Source organism: Mixophyes fleayi, chromosome 3 (assembly GCF_038048845.1).
Source record: "Mixophyes fleayi isolate aMixFle1 chromosome 3, aMixFle1.hap1, whole genome shotgun sequence".
NCBI lineage: Eukaryota > Metazoa > Chordata > Amphibia > Anura > Limnodynastidae > Mixophyes > Mixophyes fleayi.
In genome coordinates, this window is record NC_134404.1 from 208135385 (window position 1) to 208160035 (window position 24651).

At 38.8% G+C, this 24651-nt stretch overlaps 1 protein-coding gene across 11 annotated transcripts in view; it reads right to left on the reverse strand.

The window, feature by feature from the left end:
* The window catches only part of PTPRK (protein tyrosine phosphatase receptor type K), a 354281-nt gene that overhangs the window by 148569 nt on the left and 181061 nt on the right, over window positions 1-24651 (reverse strand). For all 11 annotated transcript variants that reach the window (XM_075203050.1, XM_075203040.1, XM_075203044.1 and 8 more), the window contains exon 7: window positions 12138-12431. In XM_075203050.1, coding sequence (XP_075059151.1) covers window positions 12138-12431 — 294 coding nt within the window. The remainder of the gene's footprint in view (window positions 1-12137; window positions 12432-24651) is intronic.

Sequence of the window (24651 nt, forward strand, 5' to 3'; positions counted from 1 at the left end):
CAAATGCCCCAATAATGTAGGTTAGAAGTCAGATGTACTCCAAGACAATAGTGGTCATATTGAGATAGTCCATGACCATTCCAAAAGGACCAATACAATCAGACTCTTCACATATATGTGCCTGCACTGCATTCATTGAAGGTAAACTGCACCCAAGAGGGCATTTGCAGGAAACACTGTGACAATTAAAATTATAATTGCTGTCAAAAAAAAGTTCTGCAAGTCTTTGGGCACCTTAATAGGGCGACCCCCTGGAAAAGTATAGATGAGAATCATGCAGTCCCTGTAAGCAGGGCACCAGTCCTGCTATAGTCAAAGCCAGTCTTAGGTTGGTGCATCTATGGGAGATAGAGGGGATTTTACTGAACCCCTGGGCATGGGGGTCTGGATAATTCAGCATGTTTCCCCAGAATGTCCCACTATAATTGACAGTAGTTTCTAAGTCCCCTGCCCATTATGCAAAAACAGTATTAAAAAAAAACAAAAAAAAAAAACAGGTAACAAAACAAAAAAAAACACGATTTTCAAATAACCTTTAAATGAATAAACTGTATGTGGGGTTTTTTTTTTTAATTATTTTTATATAATAGTCAGGGGTCAAAGGGACCTCTGTCCAATGTCATGGGGTGGCAAAACCTCAGGACTTTTCAGTGCAGGCACCTACTGTATATGTTAATATGCCACTGGTTGTAGGATATCAGCAGAGCCCAGAATCCAAGGAGTAGAAAGGGGCAGGGCTAGTAGGACTCTCCAAGACTACAGCCAGTTCTGCTAGATTATCCCAGGGCCTGCCCTGCAATTACTTTGCTTACTGATGGCTCCTCCCCTGCAACCAGTCAACCTATATGTTGTGCCATGTATCAAATACATTTCTCCCCTACCTTCTTCTCTTCATTTCCCTCTTCACCCCTGCATTCCTCAAATGTGAATGGCATAGAGCAATTAAGAATTGTTAAGTGTCTTGAGGGAGATTAACACAATGCAGGGTTGGTAGGGGCAAGGTATTAATGCTATATGAAGGTTGCTGGGGATCTCAATGTTAGATGGAGGCTCTTTATTAAGTTTCAATATATTGTAGGGGCTATTGATGCAATATGTAATGTCTATTAAATGTGGGGGTTCAATGGGAGAAATAGGCCTAATAAATGTGAACGCTACCAATTTAATGTTAGGATTGGCAGGGGGGAAACAGGGCTATTTATTAAACTTAAATGTTATTAATTTAATATGTATCATTTGCAGAGCTGTCAGTCTATTATGAAGGGGAGGGGGTTACTGTGGTGGGACTTGTAACCATAATAAAGTGGGAAGGAGGCAAATTAAAATGACTTTTTTTGTAGAGGGGGAGGGGGGGGGGTGGAAGTACTTTGGGAATATAATGATGTCCTTAGTGGGTGCGCAAGGAGGCAGCAGATAATTCATTTCTTATATGGGGAGACATGAACATGCCCAGAGCTGTCTATATGAGTCAATACTGACTATGAGGAGGAAGGAGGAGAAATAATTGTGGGGATTTATATTGTATATGTAATATAAATAGAATGAAATGGTGGTAATGTGCCAAGAAATACCATGGGAAAGTCATTTGAGGCCTGGGTGCCCAGGACCGTGTCGCTGATTCAATAATTGTCCTTCCTTGGACCCCTTTTGGCAGGTACTAACCATTGCATAATGGGAACACCACACAAGACCTGCCCTTTTGGAGATGCTCTGACCTAGTAGTCTAGCCATTACAATTTGACCCTTGTTAAAGTCCCTCCAAACCTTACACTTGTTCATTTTTCTGTGTCAAACACATCAACTTCAATAACGGACTGTTCACTTGCTGACAAATATATCCCACACCCCTTGACAGGTGCCATTTTTATGAGACAATCAATGTTATTCACTTGTTAGTAGTTTTAAAGTTCTGGCTAATCGGTTTACATTTGAATGTATGTCTTATTTAGTGCCCGCACTTCATAGGGTTCCTCACAGTTAGGGCCACACTTCATAGGGTGCCTCATAAATGTTCCTTGTCTGGCACGTGTGCCGGGGCTTGCAGACCCCTGTCCTAGCAGACATAGCTTTTTATATACTACTCAAGACATTTATTCTAGTCCTAGTACCCAAGGATGCATAGTTTGAACACACTGCCCTAAAGAGAGGTCTATTTTAAATAAAAAGATATAATTCTAATTAACCTATGTTTTCTTTTCAATTCCAATCAGCAATACACAGTTACTTCTAAAGGGTGCAACATCTTCTTGGCGTCAATAAAAAGCCATGAAAATCCTCAGAGTGGGTTTTATTAGTTTTTTTCTCTCTATTTGTCACTCATGAATGAAGCACTGTATCTGCTGCTAACTAAGTAACACAAACACATAAATATGCATGGAGAATATTACAAGATTCCATTGTAAACATCATGGTAATGTGTGCTAGTGAACCGTGACCTAGCAGGAAGAGTAACAAATTGTTGCGTCCCTTCTGAGTTGCTCGCCCAAGATAACAAGCGAGAAGAGGTTTATGAGAAGGTCTCTTAGGTGAAATGAATCCGGAATATATGTTTATATCAAAATGCTATTAGAAGAATTAAGGCATTAGCTCAAACTAGTTTTGACAAAGACAAAAGGAAACAAGTGACCTTAATTGCAGAAAAGGCAAACAATGTCATATTTATTAAGCAACTTAGACAGAATTTATTCAGGCACATTAAACAATTTCACACTAGCAGCTGGCATTGTTTCAGTCTTAAGCAGAGTACACACTATTGCAATCTTACGTCAAATGTGATGTCTAAAGATTTTATCAACTACTGCAGCGGCAGGATTTTTAAGGGGGGGTTTCTCCCCCCCAAAAAAAAACATATAGAGAGAGCTGCTGGGCAGCTCCATTTCGGCGGCACTGCACTGAACAGCAGCCGCTGCGCTGTCAAAGAAGTGTGCGCGTCGGTGCTGTATTGTACTACAATACAGCACCGCTGCAGATGCTTCTTTGACAACGCCGCAGCTGCTGCATAGTTTAGTGCTGCTATGTAAGGACACTGTTCTTCGCGGAGGGAAGGGGGGGGGGGGGGTTCTGGAGAACCAGAAACCCCCCCTACGTGCGTCCCTGTACTGAAAGATCTGCATCTCTCATAACCATCTGCTGAAAATATTGTGATTCTTTACCCTCTACAGATATCTGGCTACGCTGCTGGTCATGAGGGCGTACACACTCCACATTTGCCCGACATCATTCCATCGTTGATCATATTGTTTTGATTTGTTTTCTAAACTTTCTAAAAATAATGATGTGCTTTGGTATGATAAAACATGATCGCGGAAGCATAGAAACCCTCGCAATATCTGAGCAAATGATCGTGTATTGCGTGATCTGCACGATAATTGCATTAGTGTGTACCAAGCTTAAGACTTTGATATTACCAGTTATCTTTTTCGAACGGTAAATTATTTAAATTAGATTACAGCCATTCAATTTCTTGTTTAGGTGCCCATATAAGCTGTGACCCAACCACTCACTAGAGCAATCGGATGAGTGCTTGATCTAGTTGTTTAGGTGCTGGTCTGAACAAGTGGATCAAAGTTCGGTTCAGTTACTTGAACACCTGGGCGAACAATGACTAACACATGACTAAGAAGCCTTCAATCAACTTTTTTTTCACAATACTTGACCAACTATGAGCAAGCAGGATCACATTTTGATCATATATAACTCCATATTAATTTATACCTATAGTACAACAGTTGATTAATTTAAATAAATAGACCACCCAAATCGCACAGTATGTAGCTGTCCACCAGGGTTGGGCAGTTTTATATATCAACGTCTTGGTCATATTTTAAAAAGTCTAATTATTCAAAACTGTGTCAAAGGTGTTGTCAGTCCCATATTTGTATAATACCTCTACTGCCAGTGGAAGCTCCCACAAGCTGGACCCTCCCTGACCTTTGTTTTCACATCTGCACTTATTTTGTCTACCTTGAATGTCCCTGTTTTCTCCACTGCCTTACAAAATTAACAATAATAGTTTCCAATTGAAGGTATAAAGACTTGTGTTTTGTTTAAACAGAAAATTCTATGATCGCATAGCATAGACAGTAAAACAGGTGACATCTGTTTGCATTACATTAATATTACCTCTGCCAGCATGTAAACCTTTGAAAGTAGTATTATGTATTTAAACATAGTTAACAGCAAAAATACTTACACACATATAAACCTAGAAAGGGTTCACCAGTCCAAAGTTTATCTAGAGAAGTCATTAGACAAATTGACCAGAGTCAGTTTAACTTTAACACAGATTGTAATTGCAGTCATTTGCAAACGGGTCAACAAGAAAGGTGGTCTGTAGACTATTAATACAATTAGTAAATCAGTGATGATTATGCCTCTAATGGCTTTTACATTGTCCTCAGCAGTCCCATCTACGGGGCTTGCTGAAAGCATTATAACATTAATCTGGCAAACCAAGTCTGTTTGATCATTGGCTCAGCTCTTGCACTGTGCATGGGAGTAAGCTAAATACTAAGATAAAAAAAATAATATTTAATTTCACGCAAAAGTGTACGCATAACTTAAAAGCACGGAAACTGCTCCTGTTTGGGGATAAAAGTCCTTATTAAAAACGTAATGAATAGTCAAATGGCCATAAGCCATTCAACTCATTGCTATTCTATAGCATGTGTGCTCTAACTGCAATTCATGTCATTTATTTGAAAAAATATAAATGTCATTTAGGCCAGCATCAGACCAAGTTGCAGAATTAATTCTAATGGTAACCATGGTAATGAAGGTATAAAAAAAAAAGCATCCTGAACTGACATTCTTAAAATTAATTATACTGCCAAGGACTGATGTTCTGTTGTAGGACATGTCTTCTAATAGCAAGTACAATCTGGAGAGCTAATTTGACTAATGTCTTCAGGTAGTGCATTGTTGCTGTCTAGTCCTGTGTGATTACCAGGTGCTATAGGCCAGAGTTATCCAATTCAGATTATTTTCTCTTTCTTATTGACTGGTTCAAGGACAGGAAGAAATGGCCACCAAAAGGGAACGGTTTAGAGAGCCTCAGGTAAGTAAAGTAATTTTCAGCTCTTTGACACCACGATTTCTAAGCTAATCTTGAGGATGGCAGGAACAACAACAACTATTGCTCTTCAATATATCTTTGTCAACATCAAATGTCTTCACAATAACATAGCATGTGTCTAGGTCTACAGAATAATGACTACCAACAGAGGTTTAATCTGAAATCCTTAGACCCCATGGCAAGAGTTTAAAACTGGGCATTTTGGTGAAGAATTGCCAAATTTAACAAAATTATAATTTACTTTGTGGTTAGTATTAAATTGCAGGTATTGAAAGCAGAAATAATACACTTGTCTTTACTATGACGCCAGTTTACTAAATCACTATTATTCAAAGAAATTTAGAACAAAAGAAACCATTGTCTTGTTAAAATGACAATTAGACAAACTGGCATTTACAGGGCAGTATTTATCCCAGCATCATAATAATACAAAAGGCACTTTGAGCTATATACTGGGTACCAACATTTGGGATTTTCAGAAGCTGGGCTCTCAATAGTTTACAAGTTTTTATATATAAATATATATTTATTTATTGAGTATTTAATATATATTAATTTAGTTTGTAATTGATGAAAAAAATGAAGCCACCAAAACGTGCAGTTTTCTAAAACCAGGATGTTAACAACCGATGAAGACCAACTGCTCCTTTAGTGTGCCTAGCAATTAGGTTACAAATCCGAGCTCATCTTCTTTCCTCCTGCCAATGTTGCTATCCTTTCCCATTATCTCCCTCTTTGTTTACTACATCTCTGTCCTGTCCCACAAGGCTGCTGCTTTGGAGTTACCCTTGACTCAGCTTTCAGCTTTACCCCTCATATCCAGGCCCTAACCAAATGCTGCCACTTCCCCCTCCATAACATCACGAAAATCCTTCAATTCCTCTCTCAGGAATCAACCAAAATCCAGGTCCATTCACTCATCATGTCTGATCTAGACTATTGCAACCTCCTTCTCACTTGCCTTCCCTACTCACATTTTTGACCTTCAATCCATACAGAATGTTGTGGCTAGGCACATCTTCCTCTCCAAAAACACTTCTTCCACATCTCCTCTGCATAAATTCCTTCATTGTTTCAGAATTCAGTTCAAGCTCCTTACCCTCACTTATAAAGCGCTTACCAACACTTCTCCCCCTTATATCTCTTACCTTGTCTCGAGGTACATACCTACCCGACCACTCCGCTCTACCTCTGACATCCGCGTCAACACACCTCTCATTACCACTTCCCATGCTCGCCCCTAAGACTTCTGTTATGCTGCCCCTAATCTTTGGAACTCCCTACCCCGTCTCATTCAACTCTCCCCAGCCTTCAGTATTTCAAACGCTGACTCAACTCTCACATTTTCCCTATCACCTCCTAAGCATTCTATCCACCAACACTTCCTCCTGCTCACCTGCCATCTCCATCTTTTCCCGGTTGGTCCTACTGTCTCTCAACACCCCTCCATCTAGAATGTAAGCTCTCACGGGCAGGACTCTCTCAACATATTGTCCCACGTCTGTCTCCCTTGTTTGTCCTGAAAGGAACAAACACAGAGAAAAATCCCCCAGCACACTGCTATAGCCAGCAAAGGAGCTGCCATTTCTGCGTCTACATAAAAATGCAAAAGTCTCAGTTGCATACATTTGTAAATGTATGGAAAGCCACCTGCTACTCCACGGCGCTTTTGCTAATAGTGTGGTTCTAACTCTAAACAGTGAGAGTCCCATATATTTGGGCCATATATATGTGTTTTTAAATTGAGAGCTAACTAAGAGATGATGGGGAGTGCTGATACTGTATTGCCATTTGGAGGCTTCTGGGGTACCTCTTGGTAAGTTAGCTCTCAATTTAAAAACATATGTATGGCCCAAATATATGGAACTCTCACTCTTTAGAGTTAGAACCCTATTAGCAAAAGCGCCATGGAGTGGCAGGTGGCTTCCCATACATTTGCAAATGTATGCAATTGAAACTTTTGCATTTTTATGTACAAGTAAAAATGGCAACTCCTTTGCTGGCTACAGAAGTGTGCCAGGGGATTTTTCTCTGTTTGTTCCTCTCCGGATAACCCCACCCTTTCAAGCACCTGCTATGAGCCTATAAATTGATTGAGCAACTTCCACTTCTGTATTCCTTGTTTGTCCTGTCACGTATTTTGCTGTACTCTGTGTGACTCCCCATAGCATTATGTACATTCATCTGTGCTACTTAAATATATTACCTCATCGATTTGCTGCTTGCTTCTGTATCCAGCACTTTGGAATCTGTGGCGCCTTATTAATAAATAAATAATTATGCAAAAGTTACCTTACTTGGCACAGAAATTGTTAATATATTATTACTAGGATTCTGAAATACGTAAAAACATATTTCTTCAGAAAAAAAACCACACAGGATGAAGATCTGCAATTTTACTAAACTGCGCAGTTCCTCAGAATACTAGAAGTTGTGTAATCGGAAACAGATAACATTCCACATTATCCTGATGCTTTGTACACTAGGATTAACTGTCCCTTCCCCATATATTTTAAGATCCATTTGTACCTTGTATCTTGTATCTTTTACTACTACACCACACACATTCAGCAGCAACGCTTTGCTAGTTGGCTCTCTGACTTAGGATGAAAAACATCAGAGTCGCCTGACTGCTTGAACAATGGGTCCTTAATGAATTGTGTTGTTTAGAGGCTAGAAATCCCATGTAGACAGTTACATTATTGGCACTCACAAAACAGGCACTGTAGTAATATTTGCCGGTGCCATGAAGGCATTGCTATAGAAAGTTATTTATCAACTTCCATATCCTCCAGGTTGTGTTAACAAGAAAAAGCCAGTAATATAACGAAAATTACTTACAGTTAAATTTGACAGCCAGGATACAAATGTAACCAAAAATATTTTTTGGTAATGTGAAGGTGTATCTAAGCCACCACCAGAGCATGATCATCCATTAGGCAGCCTAGGCTTCCACATAGGGCCCAGTGGTTATAGAGTTGCCCCAATTACACTAACCCAATTTTAAGTGGTTTTTTTTGTTTTGAAACAGGGAATGGGAAGGGGGCCTCAAACCAGTATGTTAAGAAAGCCTCCACAGGACTTTAATCCATCTGTTAGCCACTGATCAAGGTAATAAGAATTGTATTATACTTGAAACATTCATCTTCAATAAATAGGAATGAATTCTACTGTATGAAAAACAATAATGAGAAAGGAATGTACAAATTAAAATGAGTGGCTAAAGTTGAAACTAAGGTGACAACAATTTCGAGGAACAAATTTTGAAAACCTGAACTACCGCAGGAATTTAAACATACTTGCCTATTTTTATTTTTAAATAATTTCAGGGAGATTGTGCAAGTAATATCTAGGTGCACCATGCCATTGAAGAGGGCATGTTCTTCTCTGTCTAAGGGGCGTGTTTATGGGGTGCATCTAGTGCCATCTAGTGTCCATCTCCTGGAACACACACAAATATATATAAATAATCTCACACCTTTCTTCTCCCCCAATCCTTCAAATAACCTTCCACCCCTACCTCCCCTCTCGCTCATTCCCTCTCCCCCATTTTCTCTCTCTCACACTGGGGAGAAGAATATATAATGAACATGTGTGTTGGGGAGAGTTGCAGCCATTTTCTTGTAGCACAACTGCTTTGCAGGAGGTGGTGTGATACAAGAAAATGTCCGTCACTCTTCAGTGGGAGTTTGTGCGCTGTAGAGAGGCATCCATTTTGATGCTGCACACTTTCATTATTAACTCTACTCTCCAGTATTTCCTCTGTGGTGGCTCAGCCCAGCGCTTCTCCGGCTTCAGGTAGATGGTCAGACACACTCAGTGTCCAGATGATCATCCACTATTTCAGGAGTCTGAATAAGTCAATTACACTACCTGTGTATTTGTGAAGTCAGTGGTCAACCACAATGATAGGACAAGGGCAACAAGTACAACTGGGGGCTCAACTCTTACTGCTTAGCTCAAGGAAATATAAGGAAGATCTATTTCAAAATTAAAAAAAGTAAAAACAATGCTAATTGGCAATCATAATGGACTGTCAGAATGGCACAATAAGAATAGCATGCTGCTAAATCATACTTGCCAACTCTCCCGGAAAGTCCGGGAGATTTCCGAAATTCGGGTCAGTCTCTCGGGCTCCCGCGAGAGCTGGCATTTCTCCCGCATCTGTGAATTCCCTGGTTAAAATGACTCGATTCACAGTGAATCGCGTCATTTTGGCCCCGTTAGTCACGCCCCTCTCCCTGACGTCACCTACTAAAAGTAGGCAAGTATGTGCTAAATTAACTATAATATACCTTCTATGGGAGGCATTGCCATTACAAAGTTCTACAACAAAGAGTACTGCAAGACAGCCAAGGGTCATAGCCTGTCCAATCATATTTGGTAAGTAGACGCCAGCAGATTCGGACAATCTGCCAATTCACTTTATTCTTATTTGACTTTTCATTAAGGAGGATAGCGGCATGATGGCTACACACTTTTAGAGGATCGAATATCTAAAATGGTAATATACAAAAAATGTTCAGCCACATTCAAGGGTCTATTTGGTTCACTGAATTTTAGAAAGACAAATGTAAAATATGCAATGAGAAAAAAAAAAAAGATTATATCATAGTAACGCTAACCAGTCTCCTTTAAGCTATATTTAGGTTAAATTACTGACGATAATTTCCTTGTCTGCTGTCTTCCATCTCCTTATCCTTAAGCCTTATAATAGGGACATAAAGTAAACTTTTAAAAGTGCTGTGCACTTCAAACATACACATCCAGCAGCACCGCTCACAGACCAAGCCTGCTTTGCATAAAACAAGAAAACAAGGTGGCACTTTGAGCATTAATCAAATGCTATTTAGCATAAGAGAGATGAAAGAAGGCAAGTGCTGTATAATTATACTTGCAGAAATGAAAATACTAATAATTGAGAGGCAAAGCAAGGCGATGACATGTTTTTAACCCCATGATTAAAATACATTCCATTGGAGAATGTTAACTTGTGCTTTTCAGAGAATGATCGGATTTTACAGGGAAACAATAACTTTAGCCACAGAACAGCCATAAGATTCATATCTGAATGCAGAGGATCTAAATTAAATACTATAAAATGATAATTGGTTGGAGCAACTGGCAGCTGTGGGATTTGTTGTTTATCATAACCAGTCAGCTTAGGTAATATGTTACAAATACATCACCATGACAAATTAAAGGTCCCATATTTCAAGAAGCAAGCAATCATAACCGACGTCTATAGCTGGCAAATAAATGAGACTGTAGCCCGTGGGCTGATAATCACTGATAATTTGTCTGGTAGATTGATAACTATCTAATCCAACACTATAATCAATCGCTACAGTTCAATTTCTTCCTGTGACAAACGTGTGACTGGAGACTAGACTGGGAAAGGAAACAGGGGGATCTTTTCTGCCCAGTGCCTTAAATAAAATGTACAAGTACAGAAACAGGCACACTTTTGTTGTGGAAGGAGAGGTGTCCTTTCTATTGGAAAAAAAAGAAAGGAAAAAAAGAAAGAAAAAAAAAAAAAGTGCAGCAGAAGAAGTGGCGGTATGGAAAACCCCCGTATACTAGCCCACTTGTTTAATATATATCTACTTATATCTATAGCTATTAAACATTGTCAAATGGTGACCTTGAAATATAAACTAATTCTTTAATATTGTAAGGAGAAACAAACTGTAAATTATCCTTTGAAACAAATTACTTTAATGTCACCTGTAACACAACAATCATACTTACGTCTAACCCCACTAAAAAAAGCTACACCAAGAGCCCATGGCATAAATAAAAAACATAGGGTATAAAATGTGCCTTGAGCTAGGACAGTTGTATCTCAATTAGAGTAAACACTCTGCAAGGTAGCTTTAAAAAAAAAAAACAGATTCGTAAAATAGATTGCTTGCAATTGTAATGCTGTAGAGAAAGAAAAGGAAAGTTGAGAGGCTGAAGACGGTTCATTATTTTGTTTAGCTCACCATCTGACTTGGCTCAGCTGTTTTAATCTCAGAGAATTTCCATACTCTATGTGATTTAAATGCTGATAGTTCCACATTTAATTGTCAGTTCTGTGATGTGACCTGACAAAACAAGTATTTGAAGTACTGCTTAGCATAGCTGCTTAGCTAAAGACAGCCATGCTCGACTCAGAAATGCAAATGCCAATTCCACTTACACCATCCTCCAGAGTATGGAGATACTTTAGTCATGCTGACCCTCTGCATTGGGGTTATTTTATAATAATTCCGCTGCTGCACTCTCATTACTGTAACAATGTGTGGCATACAGAAGTGAATCAAAGGAAAATCACAGCAAAGCTATACACCGCAAACGTTTGGAATCTACAACATGCAGTATGCCACCAGGAGGTAACCTGTACTCATTCTAACAACTTATCTCCATCTTTTTTCTCTGGGAGCATTCTTCTCCTGCACCTTATTATAATCCATAGTCTCATAAGAAGTCTTATTTTAATTCAATTGAGTTGTGAGAGAAATATTTGCATATAATTATGCATAAAAAGGAAGCACAAAGACAACTTATTGAAATAATTGAACCACCTAGACATCAAAAACATCAGAGCTAGACTTTATACCTCACCAGCTTAAGGTAAGATCAGAGCTAATGGCTTTGATGAATACATATACACATCTAAAACATAATTATCAAATTGGCAGCTGTTTAAAGACCTGTCCACTATTCAACAACCTCTTCTTCAAACTAACCTTTTCCTTACATATATCAAAGAGGTCCCCCACTCTGCTATCCAATGCCAAGAGCCTGCTTCCACTGTGGCTCTCAGCGCTGGTGGACTGTGTCCACAGGTCACAAAGCTCTATGAGGGTGATGCTTACCTTTATAATATATGTAGAGGGAAGGTTATTTTAGGATGGATTTGTCTAAATGCATTGCTCCAATGTTCATTGCTAAAACCATACAATTGTGTATTCATATGGAAAATAAGTGTCCAGTGTTATACAAAGAGAACATATTTAAATGGGTTTCACCTTTACAGAACTAGATCTCCTTTAAATCAGCTGCCTCTAAACCTTACCTGCACACTTGGTCCTTGTAATTAGTGGAGGCCCTGGCTGTCCTGTGCCACCTTCTCCTGGCCTTGTTAATAGAACCCGAATCTCATACTCTGTATCTGGATCCAAATGCCATAGTTTATAGGTTGGTGCATTCACTGCATGTGTTTCAGTCCATGTTCCACTAGTCATCCTATATTCTACCTCTTTCAAAATGATAGGCCCATCTCCAATAATAGAGTTGGCATTCAGCTGAATAAGAAGGTATGTTGGACCAACACCCAAGAGCTGTGGTGGGGCAATTGGCCGTGGTGGCTCTGTAGAAAGACAAAAACAAAGCAAAAACCTTTAAAGAAGTTAAATATTAAAACCACATTGAAGTAAATATATCTATAAAAAAACAGGACAAAAATTGCAGGGAACTTCAACCATGTGCACCAATCTTTAATACACTGGGTCAAAAAAAAGAAGCATACATCTTGTTTCCAGACACAAGAATAATTAAAAGTAACAGATGATAGAGGTTACACAAATAATGTTAGATAATTAAACATATGATATAAGACATTTGACTGACCAACAGTGTTAGCATTTTAACTAAGTTTCTGTTGTAGTAATAGGTGATTACTTTACATCATTACTAAAAACTGTCAAAGGGCTCACACGCATTGGTTCTTCTCAATGGGGTCAAGAGGGGAGAGCAGCGGGTACTAAGTACACAGGACTCCCTTGGGGGCCATCAGTGGTTATGATTAGGGATATGGGTTCCGACCCCATCCACTCTGGATTATACACGGGGGGGTAGTAACTGAGCATCCTAGCAGCACTGGATTTTACCTGGGAATGCCACATAATTGGGGGTTGGGTGGCAAAGAAACAGTCGTCTTGGGGCCCATGACTACGGTCGGTAACCCTGGTGGTTGTACATAAGCTTGTGATATGTTGTTCAATGCAAGTTTTGCGTAAAGGCTTTAAGTAGACCTCAAAATGGTGATGAATAGTTTACACACATCTAAGTGCAATTTGCTCCAATATTGGTCCATCAGGTGTTCAAAATCAAAGTACAGAGAGTACATTCCTCAAAGGTCCAAGCTGCAGTCCACACCTGGTGAACAAAGCGCAAGCAAAAAAACATGGACAAAGTTACAGCCACCCATGAGTACTGACTTGACTGATAAATATTATAGTCACGGTTTTTGATTCTGCTGATCTTTATCATATTATAACTGTCAAAGTAGAACGGAAAAAAATATTTGTAGATCTCTTCTTGCAGAGAGAAACATGGTACACCCATACCGGAGAGATGTTTTTATTTTTATTCAGTAAATATACACAGATAGAAGATATCAAAATATGTAATATCAATGAAACATATTTCCCTTCCAAATGCTTATTATCCTAGAAATCACAGATCAGCTGGAAAGGATTACTTTGAGAGGTTATTGGAAATTACTAAGCCTCAAATTGGTATATAAAATCGTTGCCCAGTGAACAGTGTGCCTGCATGGTGTTTAAAGGCCTGCCTATTAAGTGCAAGTATTCAGAAGAATATATTCCATAATTGCTGTGTTGTGCTGTGACTGCAAGTACAAGAATTTTGTGGCAAAACAAACTGTTTATAGGTGAGCAGACCGACTACAGGTCATACTTGCCAACTGTTCCTCGTTGGCTTCAGGGAGATCCTGGGGGAGGTGGGCGTGCTGTGGCGGGGTTTGACGAATCGCATCATTTTGATCCTAAGATGACGCAATACTTGCTTCATAAAGCTCCACCCCACGTCCACTCTCGCTCCCTCCTCCCCCCTGGGGGTCTCCCTGTCTTCCGCGCCCTCCTTCTTGGGCCCCGTCGTTTGCGGATCCTCCCTCCCCCTTCCCCGCCCTCTCTAGCTGTGCATTGAGCTTACTGAGTTGCTGTGTTTACTGTACTGTGCTGTCTCCCATTGTATTGTAATTTTGTTTGTCTCTGTACGGCGCTGCGGATGCCTTGTGGCGCCTTATAAATAAATATTAATAATAATAATCTGAGTAAAACGGCTGTAAACATATGAGATTACTCAAATATTCACTCATTTGTTTCAATTAACTATTGAGCAGCAGTAGAACGAGCACAAGAAGCGATCATGGAAATCTAAAGGACATTTTAGTCTTTTACTTGGCATATTCATGAAATGTCAGTTATTATTGTTCTACCTCTCAAACTGTAGATGTCATATTGCCAAAAAGGCCTTGCTGTGCAAATCTCGACATGCAAAAATAAAAACTGCTCATACAGCAAAGCAGTGTACACAAAAGAATTGAAGCAGAAGAATACCCCACAAGAAAACGCCAACAGTCTGGAACATGCCTTATCAGCAAATGTGGAATGAGTTGTTTATCAATGGCGGATACTACATTTCCAACATTAAAAACAAATCAAGCCAAATATATGTATCTGATTTAGGCTCAAAACACTTTTCTAATCCATCACTTTACCACAGTCATTACATATAATTGTGTGAATTACTCACTGTATGATTTTGTGTGGATCCAAATATGCAAAAACATACCAGACAGTAGGGATATGACCTGCCTGAGGCTGCAACTGAAATGGAAACCTTCTCACTTATGCAAACTGCCATAAACTGTTACATACAAGTTGTCTGTTGTGTAGGAGAAACATGTTGCCATTTAGAAGGATCACCTTTCAGCAATGTAAATAATACGCATTTAGATTTATGCATCAATGAGGCTGTCTCAAACTTGCTGCCTGAGACAGCCTCATTATAAACATACCCATGCCCATGTAATCAAGGCTTTGATAGTGATTAATTATAATGGGGTGGATGGAATGTCTGCCTAATGACCAGGGCCCCATCCATCTCAGGGATGTTTCAAAATACTATTATAGAAAGAGAGGAAATGGGAAGGTGACGTGTGGCCCAATAGCTTTACTATTGGTGGCATGGTCACACCACCTTAGGCGGTACAGACAGCACAGGTGTGTGCGCACAGACTGGGTGAGGGGGGCACTGTACTGCCACCCGTAATCAGTCATTCACTTGATCTCCAACACCATTGTGGCAAAATCAGGTTTGGAAGATTAAATCTAATTCTAGATCGACAAATTCTAGAATCTGACCATATCTTGCAAAAATCTATGACTTCTTTACTCCAATATTAAATCAAAGATTAGTTGTAGAGGATTTGGTTGCCCATGTGGCAAAAACCAAGCCTTTTTCATAAAATTTTCATTTCACAGTGATGTGCATTAGGTCTATTGAGTTAGTAAGCAAAGTAAACATGGTTTTGATTTTTAGCAAGCTCAGGAACCTGCAAGATTCTCCTTCAGCCATGAAAATTAATTTCAAACAGGTTGTTCAAAGACAACCTAACCCCATGCTCTCAGTAATGGCTTTTCTGTCCTTATAACAAGGCAAAGCCTTCCCAGCAGTGATTACATAGGATGAAGTGAAATGTTTGTGCCTAGTAACAGGATTGTCACTAGTGCGACGTGATACAGTTCACAATGCCCAGTAAACTGTCAAGCATTAATTGTCATCTTTATCTTGTAACTACATGCCATTCTGCCTTGGATTTGCAACCTCTGTTTAGCAAGACTTCTGCATATTTCTAACATTCAATATAAAGATTAAAACACTGTTCATGCAGATCAATGGATTCAGATTCCACATAGCAAATATGAATTTAATAAAAATAATTGCTGGGCACCAGATCAACAATTATTCATCAGCCTATTCCTTCTCAGATCTAAAGTGAAAGATTGTTTCTCCAAAAATAGCTTTATTGCACTTGTGCGGTTGCATTTTTTTTTTAGCTTTGTATGTAATAACACTTTGTATTAGGACGCATGAAATAAGAAAAGTTATAGTTTCTGTGTATTTGTGGTAAATTACAGTACTTAAACCCTTTGTCTACACTATTACACAACACAGTACTCTCTATAACTACAAAGAGACTAGTACTACATTTGTTTATGCCTGATATCATCGTACATATGTATGATTCTCCTTATGGATGAGTAGCTGCTAGTAACCATCATTACATAAGTACTTAGGGAAACAAATAGTTTCTGTACTTCTTGCAATTAACTTTTTTTTTCTTGCTTTATTGTTTTAATAAAAGAAGTACATGGCTGCGTAACAAGGTTGTTCATTAGAGGTTGTGAGAAATGTCTGCTATAGTATTTTTACACCGTCGTTATAAATGAATACATTCTAAGGCATAGAACAGGATTTCACATCCTTGCACAAGTTCATCTAAAAGATCTAGCAAAATAGTTACAATAGGGGAAGGTAAACAAAATTATACAGCAAACGTTCTAAAGACAAACTGAATAATTTAGCCAATCCTATCAGACTCAAGTTTAAGCTCTATATAAAACACAACATTCATAATATGACTGCAAACTGGTGTTGAAGGCAAAATGCATCACAACATTACCATATGTATTTTGTTTAGAGGCCCTAGAGAATACACTAGTGATTATTTATAAATCTCAATGTTCTTATAAATTATGCATACAATTTAATCAGTCTGTAATATAACAAGAAATTGTTCAGCAGCATTTTTAATATCCCTTAAAATTGAATATCAGCCCCAACAGACCCAAGTGTCGGAAACTCCCAAAGGTCTGCTAGATGTGATCTGTTTGGATTCAAGTCGACAACATTTCTAATACTATCCAATTAACAATGTGTTGCGGAAAGTTTTAGCTATTTTATGCCTTGTCCTTTTTCCACATCAATACTGTGAACTGTATTTTCATTACTTCATTAAACTAAAATATTTTGGGACTCATGCTAGACTATTAAATGACATGTTTACTAATTTTAAATTCATGGTCCCCAGCTGATTAAATTAGTTTGCAAACATTGTTACTCATTTTTCTACTTTTAAGTCACTTATTGATTTGTTTTTTGTAGCATTAAGAACTTGTACACTCATACCTTGTCTCCGCATTAGCGGAGGGTTCTCAAAGACTCCTTGTATTATTCCCATAGAACTCTACTGCATTTTACTGAATGTTAAATGCTTCTGATCACAAGCCATGGCCAAAAGACACAAATATTATTTTTCACAAAGTCTGCTGCCTCAGTTTTTATGATGGCAATTTGCATATACTCAGAATGTCATGGAGTGATCAGATGAATTGCAATCAATTTCAAAGTCCCTCTTTGTTATGACAATTATCCCAAAAACAAAATATCCACTGGAATTCTGCCCTGCCACAAAAGGACCAGCTGACATCAGGTCAGTGATTCTCTCGTTAACACAGGTGAGAGTGTTGACGAGGACAAGGCTGGAGATCACTGATTGAGTTAGAATCTGATGCTGATTAAGTTAGAATAACAGACTGGATGCTTTAAAAAGGTGGTGGGGCTTGAAATCATTGTTCTTCCTCTGGTAACCATGGTTACTGGCAAGGAAACACGGGCAGTCATTGTTTTGCACAAAGAGGGGTTCACAGGCAAGGGTATTGCTGCTAGTAAGATTGCACCTAAATCAAGCATTTATCGGATCATCAAGATCTTCAAGGAGAGAGGTTTCAATAGTTGTAAAGAAGGCTTCAGGGCACCCAAGAACATCCAGCAAGCACCAGGACCATCTCCTAAAGTTGATTCAGCTGCGGAATCGGGGCACTACCAGTGCAGAGCTTGCTCAGAAATGGCAGCAGGCAGGTGTAAGTGCATCTGCACGCACAATGAGGCAAAGACTTTTGGAGGATGGCCTGGTGTCAAGAAAGCCAGCAAAGCAGCCAGTTCTCTCCAGGAAAAACATCAGGGGCAGATGATATTCTGCAAAAGGTACAGGGATTGGACTGCTGAGGACTGAGGTAAAGGTCATTTTCTCTGATGAATCCCCTTTCAGATTGTTTGGGGTATCTGGAAAAATGCTTGTCCGGAAAAGGAAAGGTGAGCGCTACCCATCAGTCCTGTGCCATGCCAACAGTAAAGCATCCTGAGACCATTCTTGTGTGGGGTTGCTTCTCAGCCAAGGGAGTGGGCTCACTCACAATTTTGCCTAAGAACACAGCCATAGTTAAAGAATGGTACCAAAACATCCTCCAAGAGCAACTTCTCCCAACATCCAAAAATAGTTTGGTGACTAACAATGCCTTTTCCAGCATGATGAAGCAACTTGTCATAAGGCAAAAGTGATAACTAAGTGGCTCGGGGATCCAAACAACGAAATTGTGGGTCCATGGCCAGGAAACTCCCCAGACCTGAATCCCATTGAGAACTTGCGGTCAATCCTCAAGAGACAGGTGGACAAACAAAACACCACAAATTTTGACAAACTCTTAGCGTTGATTAGGCAAGAATGAGTGGCCAGGCAGTCAGTATGTGGCCCATAAGTTTATTGACAGCATGCAAGGGTGAATTGCAGGGGTCTTCAAAAAGAAGGGTTAACACTGCACATATTGACTCTGCATAAACTTAATATAATTGTCAATAAAAGCATTTGACACTTATGAAATGTTTGTAATTTTACTTCAATATGACAAAAAGGTCTAAAAACACTGAAGCAGCAAACTTTGTGAAAACTAATACTTGCGTCATTCTCAAAACTTTTGGCCATGACCGTGTACACAATTTTCAATACAGCAAGGGCTTGCCATAAAAAATTAAGTACTACATTCTTTGGACCATCCTTGTCAGTGTGTTTCATAGGTTTTACTTAACAAATGCAATTGTGTACGCTGGAAGATACAATGACATTTAAAAAATGAAAAAAATTGCCTATTTATTTAGGCAAATTGAAAATATGGTAGTCTGCGCTTTTACATCTACTTTGATTTCCTACCTTACTTGATGAATATTGTCTGAAATCTTCAAAACACAAGTAGGAGGCAATAAGCACACCTCCCTAATGTCCAGATTTAGGTTGGGCTTAAAAAAAAGTGGGTAGTTTTACCCAAAATCTACCCATTTGTGCGTGGAGTTTGGGAAGAACAAGGGTGGGGCTTATTTTGTCCCTATATCACTATTCTACATTTTGGGAGGTATGAGTAAGGCCTCATAGAAACTGGCATCAAAACATATTTAACTTTTTAAATGCTAGCAAAAACACAATTAAACGGGGTGACAAGTTGACCACATTGAGGTCAACTAAGTGTCTATCACTGACCCGCCTGAACAAAACTACATGCACTCAACCACTGCATGTCAAATTTCATCAACATTTTTTTATATAGTGCCAGCAAATTCCGTAGTGCTATTACAATTGGACTTGCAATGTTCAAAAGCCAGTAATAGGGCCTAACAGTAATTTGAAAATGTGTTATTGATTCAGGGATCTGAAAGACAGATGAAACAAAATACCCTCAAACCAAACTATAATCTGCAGATCACTTTTAAAGTGCATTAAGGAATGAAAATATACCATTGCAATAGGCCAAGCACATTTGTTTTTAATTTCAAATGAAAACCCCCAAATTAAATTATTTCAATGATTTTTTGCAATTTACATGCTTCTAAAGTGATGATAATCTCAGTTTGCTTGCATATATTGTGGAAAGATTGATTAATATAGGTGGACAACTTGTGTAAAATTATATATTATGCTTTATTTCTTTGTACTTCTGCATGAATATCATGTCACAAGTAGGAGTTCCCTCACCATGTCCTTATTAAATATTATCCATAGACTCCAGTGAAACCACACCCTTCATGGCCAAAAATTAACTTACTACTATTACCCTTTATTCTATTCAGCGCTAACAATTTTCCCAACACTCCGCACTAGAGAAATTAGGCGAACATACACCAAAAACCATGCAATAGCAGTCCAATGATAATGTGGACTACTTAGCAGTATAAAATTGTATTGCAGTCACTTTATATTGTTGGCAGAGCCTGCCTTACAACTGGCCTCAAATTGCATGTCATCCAGTAATTAGATTCACACATGATGGATCAAATCTCTAGTTTGTGCAGGGTTCTACCAGTGTATACACTGCGATGTCAACATGATATTTTATTAAACAGGTTAGTTGAACTGACTGGAACAAAATAACATTGCGGGAAATAGTTTAGTCAGCACGTGGCAAATAATGATTTATGATCTCCTAATTTCCCACTGCCTACAAAATGTGTTGTGTGTAGTAGGGTATAAACTACTCATTCAATTTCCTTACACAGAAAATAAAATGCTGCCTTGTGATATATTTATAATCTAATCAATAAACTAGTATCTGCAGATATATACCCCCTCCCCCGAATGTGAAAAATGTTGCAGCCATTAAAAATAATTGAAATTTTATATCGAACAAAATAGTCTCAGCAAACCTATGAAGCTGACTTTAATGTATCTTACAGATGTGTTTTAAAGAAAAGGTACTGGAAGAGCAGAATTGGCTCTATCATTTGCACTTTGGCACTTCAGAGGTTAAGTAGAAAGATGTGGCTTTGAACTGTGTAAGTGGTACAACTACAGATTCACCATATTTCCATGCACACGGCTGTTGGAAGCATTTAATCTTTGTGACATGCCACTTACTGGTCGCTTGAAGTGCTGAAATTGGAATCATTTCACACTAGAAACTGCAAACTTCTGCATACTGAACTTCCTATACTATGCATCACTGTGGCATTCTGTTCACCTTGATTTGGAACACTGAGGCAATTATTTTATTACCCCCTTCACTCAATAAGCAGTAGCGTAGAAGACTTTAGTGTGGTCATCACAACTTGTAAACAAGACTAAGCTTGTGCTATGGGCAAAACATTGACTTGCACTGCAAACGCGCATACATGCAACTCAAGCTATTATGCATTGTGTACATCGTCATTTTTTACTCCAAATCAAGCTTTGTATAACAATCCAATTTTTATGCCCTGCACAAATGTATTTAAAAAAAAAAAAATACACCACACAAACTATATGAAACCCGTGCATATCACAACGTTATTTCATATAGAAAGGAAATTTATGCTATTGCGTCTCTTTTGTAACCGACATTTTATACTAAATTTGTTAATTTCATAAAACATGCAAATTTACTTTAGCAATACGAGTGCAGTTATTCCACTCAGAAGCTGCATACCAACATTATCAGCATAGGTCTATGTTTGTTTTTGCTAGTACAAATGACAGAGGTCATTAACTCTCTGGGTCAAACTCTAGACATCCACATTCCTTTACATTACTACTTTGATCGTTATTTCTGGTTTAAAATATATGACTTCACATGTACCTGTTTTGTATTGTGTGATCAATTAAATGTAAATTGAATTTTTTTTACTGTGTGACTGTGCCTAAACCAGGAGAAAGCACTTCTATTTTCGGTTAACTAATAAGTAGTTATCAGATCCATGCAACTTATTTCTTGCTATTATGTTTCTCCATTGGAAAACAGAAGTACAGACTTGCTAATATAGTTAAAATAATATAGGCCAGTTACCAACTTGCATGTAAACTGAAATGGAGATGGAACCTACTAGTTCCAATGACCTCAGTCCCACTTGCACTTGTAGTCAGGAGCGGTGGTGGCACTGCAGTATTATTTGGACACTGCCAGTTATATTTATTGGCATACACTGCAAATGGACACTGTCATTGAAATGTCCTCTATTTATTCCCCCAACAACCGCAAATACCGTATATGCTCGAGTATAAGCCGATCAGAATATAAGCCAAGGCACCTAATTTTACCACAAAAAAACTGGGAAATTTTATTGACCAGAGTATAAGCCTAAGTTGAGAAAGAGAGAAAAGCTGTCAACGGGGAGCAATAGCTACATTTAAGATCTCACAGTTAATATACAATTGCTGAAAGGGTGTTTGAACATGGGGAACAAACTGCACATAAACTGGAGGAAAAACAGAGCAGCCACAAGAACAAGATTCCTCCCTATTGCAATCAATCCTGTTAATTCACACTTACACACTCAAAAGAAGAGTAGGTTCTTTCCTTAGAGCATGTTTTACACTGTGAACAAGCAACAACTTGTCATAACAGTTTTATTTGGCTGCTTTTCTGTGCCTCTGTTTTCAATGAAGTCTGATAGCTGTTAGCGCAGAGCGACCAGACACACTTCTAGTGCTTAAGCGTAAACAGAGCTTAAGTGCAGTGGCTGAATAGGTCTATTCCCCTTCCTATGCAGACGGATACCTTTAGCAGTAGGCAAGAAAGTACAAACAGAAAATGGTGGAGCATCAGTTCAGCCTTTTACTTACTTCCTAAAAAGCATTGATTACAAATTACAATTGTTTCTTTTTTTTAACCTCTTCTGGAATGTTAAATTCCAGAAGAGGTTAAAAAAAAATAAAAATAGCTTTATTTGAAGAAAAGACAAAAACAGTGGAAGTCACTTACAAAATAATGCAATTGGGGAGAAAAATGTCTGAACGTGCTTTTGGTGGTGATGTGATGCCTAAAACTACAGATTAAAAGCCGATAAATAAGAACACAGAAAACAACAAGATCTTGATTCCTCTCTAATTAGACCATGACTGAGTTTAGTTTTGGAGATCTCATCTTCATAATAAGATGTGTTAGCTAAAAATGGTGTAGTATATTAAATGTTAGTATGAAATACACACATTACTTTTAAAGGTGTTCTCAGTGTTCTGTACATATACTTGCCCATATATACAGAAGTATTTTATGTAGTCCTCTGTAGCTTCCTTCAGTGGTTTTACCAGGCAGCGTTATTTGTTTTCATGACGCACACAGAAAGCTGCTCTCGACATTTAATTCACCGCACACAGCACAACAGAGCAGTCACATCCAGGGCCTGATCAACCAATAGGCATATAGAAATATTTTTTTTTTGTTTTTATTGCGTCCCCCCTTCCCCCCACAAAACCAGTGCCTAACTTAGATCACTTAACAGAGCACGCCCCTGGTCTCTGGAGTTAGCCTATCACTCACCACCTCACACATTCCCAATAATGATCCAGCAGATGGCAGCTAACAGCTAATCAGAAGCTGTTAGCTGCCGTCAGTGCAGACACGGTGCGCTGTTTAGTGTGGTCATTTGAGATTTTAAAATCTCACGAAACTAGTCCGGCAGTCCACAAGATAAGTTAAAGTGGTAGCGGCTGAGGGGGCATCATCATTCTCTATGAAGGGGCCAGAGGGAAGATCATGAGTCGGGGGAGGGGGGGTATAAGCTGCAGGGTCATTGTCATCATCATCATCATCATTTATTTATATAGCGCCAACATATCCGTAGCACTTTACAATTGGGGACAAACACAGTAAACTAATAAACAAACTGGGTAAAACAGACAAAAAGGTGAGAAGGCCCTGCTCGTAAACTCACAATCTATGGGATTATTATTGTCTATCAGGGAGCCAGGGGTGTGATCATGACTCAGGGGTGGGGAGTAAGCTGCTGGGGAATCAATATTAATTGGCCAGGGTGGGGGCGAATAGAGTTCAGGTGCATAAATGCCTGTACAAGGGGGGTGCTTTATTTGGTCATAATGGAGTGTTGTGTTTGAATAATTCAGGGTTTGTTAACATTTTACATTTTTGCACATTTTCAAACAGGACTCCAAGTTTCCAGAAGCCAACTGACAACATTGCTTCAAGAACAAGCAAGAGCGATCAGGTAGTCTACGCTGCAAGATCAGGTAAGAGAGAACAACACAATCTGTCAAACTTAGAATGTGCAATTTTATTTCAGTGACATTTTAATTTAATTATTATTGTTGATTTGTAATTTGTAGAGTTTGACTATATTTAATGTATAATTATTTATAATTTTCCACTGTTGCCATTATTTGATGTTTCTATATTCCTGCAAGCAGTAAACAAAATTTGAATAAAAATACAATTTGTACCAGCAATCAATGTTTGAATCTGTAGTAAATTTAGACACAATTACAGATTTACAGTTAAATATGTGCGTAAATATTGGTTGGGGAGGGGCAGGGGGGTATCAACCGGTGTGTTACCCTAGGGTGGCTAGAACCCATAATCGGGCCCTGGTTACATACTAGAGCAATGATGGGCAACCTCTTACACTTCAGGGGCCACCCTCTAACCTTCCAAAAGACTGCACATTTTCCTTAACCTCAGTAATAAGTAAAAATAGTATATTTAATTGAAGAAAGAGGCACCTATCTCTAAGAACATATCAGCAGGCATTTTAAACAGGTGTTACAAAATATAAACAACAATTCTGACAATAAAGCATGAAGGGGCTAGTGGCTGCTGGTCAAGGTGCGGAGGGTCAAGGGCAACAGACGACCCTAGGTCCGCGTGCAGCCCTAGGGTCGTCTGTTGCTCATCACTGTCCTACAGCAACAAATATGAACCACTATGATAAACACTTGTTGGAAAATTACAAAAGAAAGACGGTAAGAAGTAATTAGTGAGCATTACATGGTAAGTAAACATTCACCCTCCCCTTTCATTTGCCTAAAAGAGGGTCCACAATATAGAGCACCCAATGAACAAAAAAGCATGCCTTGATTTGAGTATTTGTCATTAAGCCTAGTGCTTAAAGTCCATACATGCTCATTACTGTAGTAAAACTCTGCCTTCCACTGCCTCACAAGGGTTGGAGCAAAGAAGTAAGTGGAG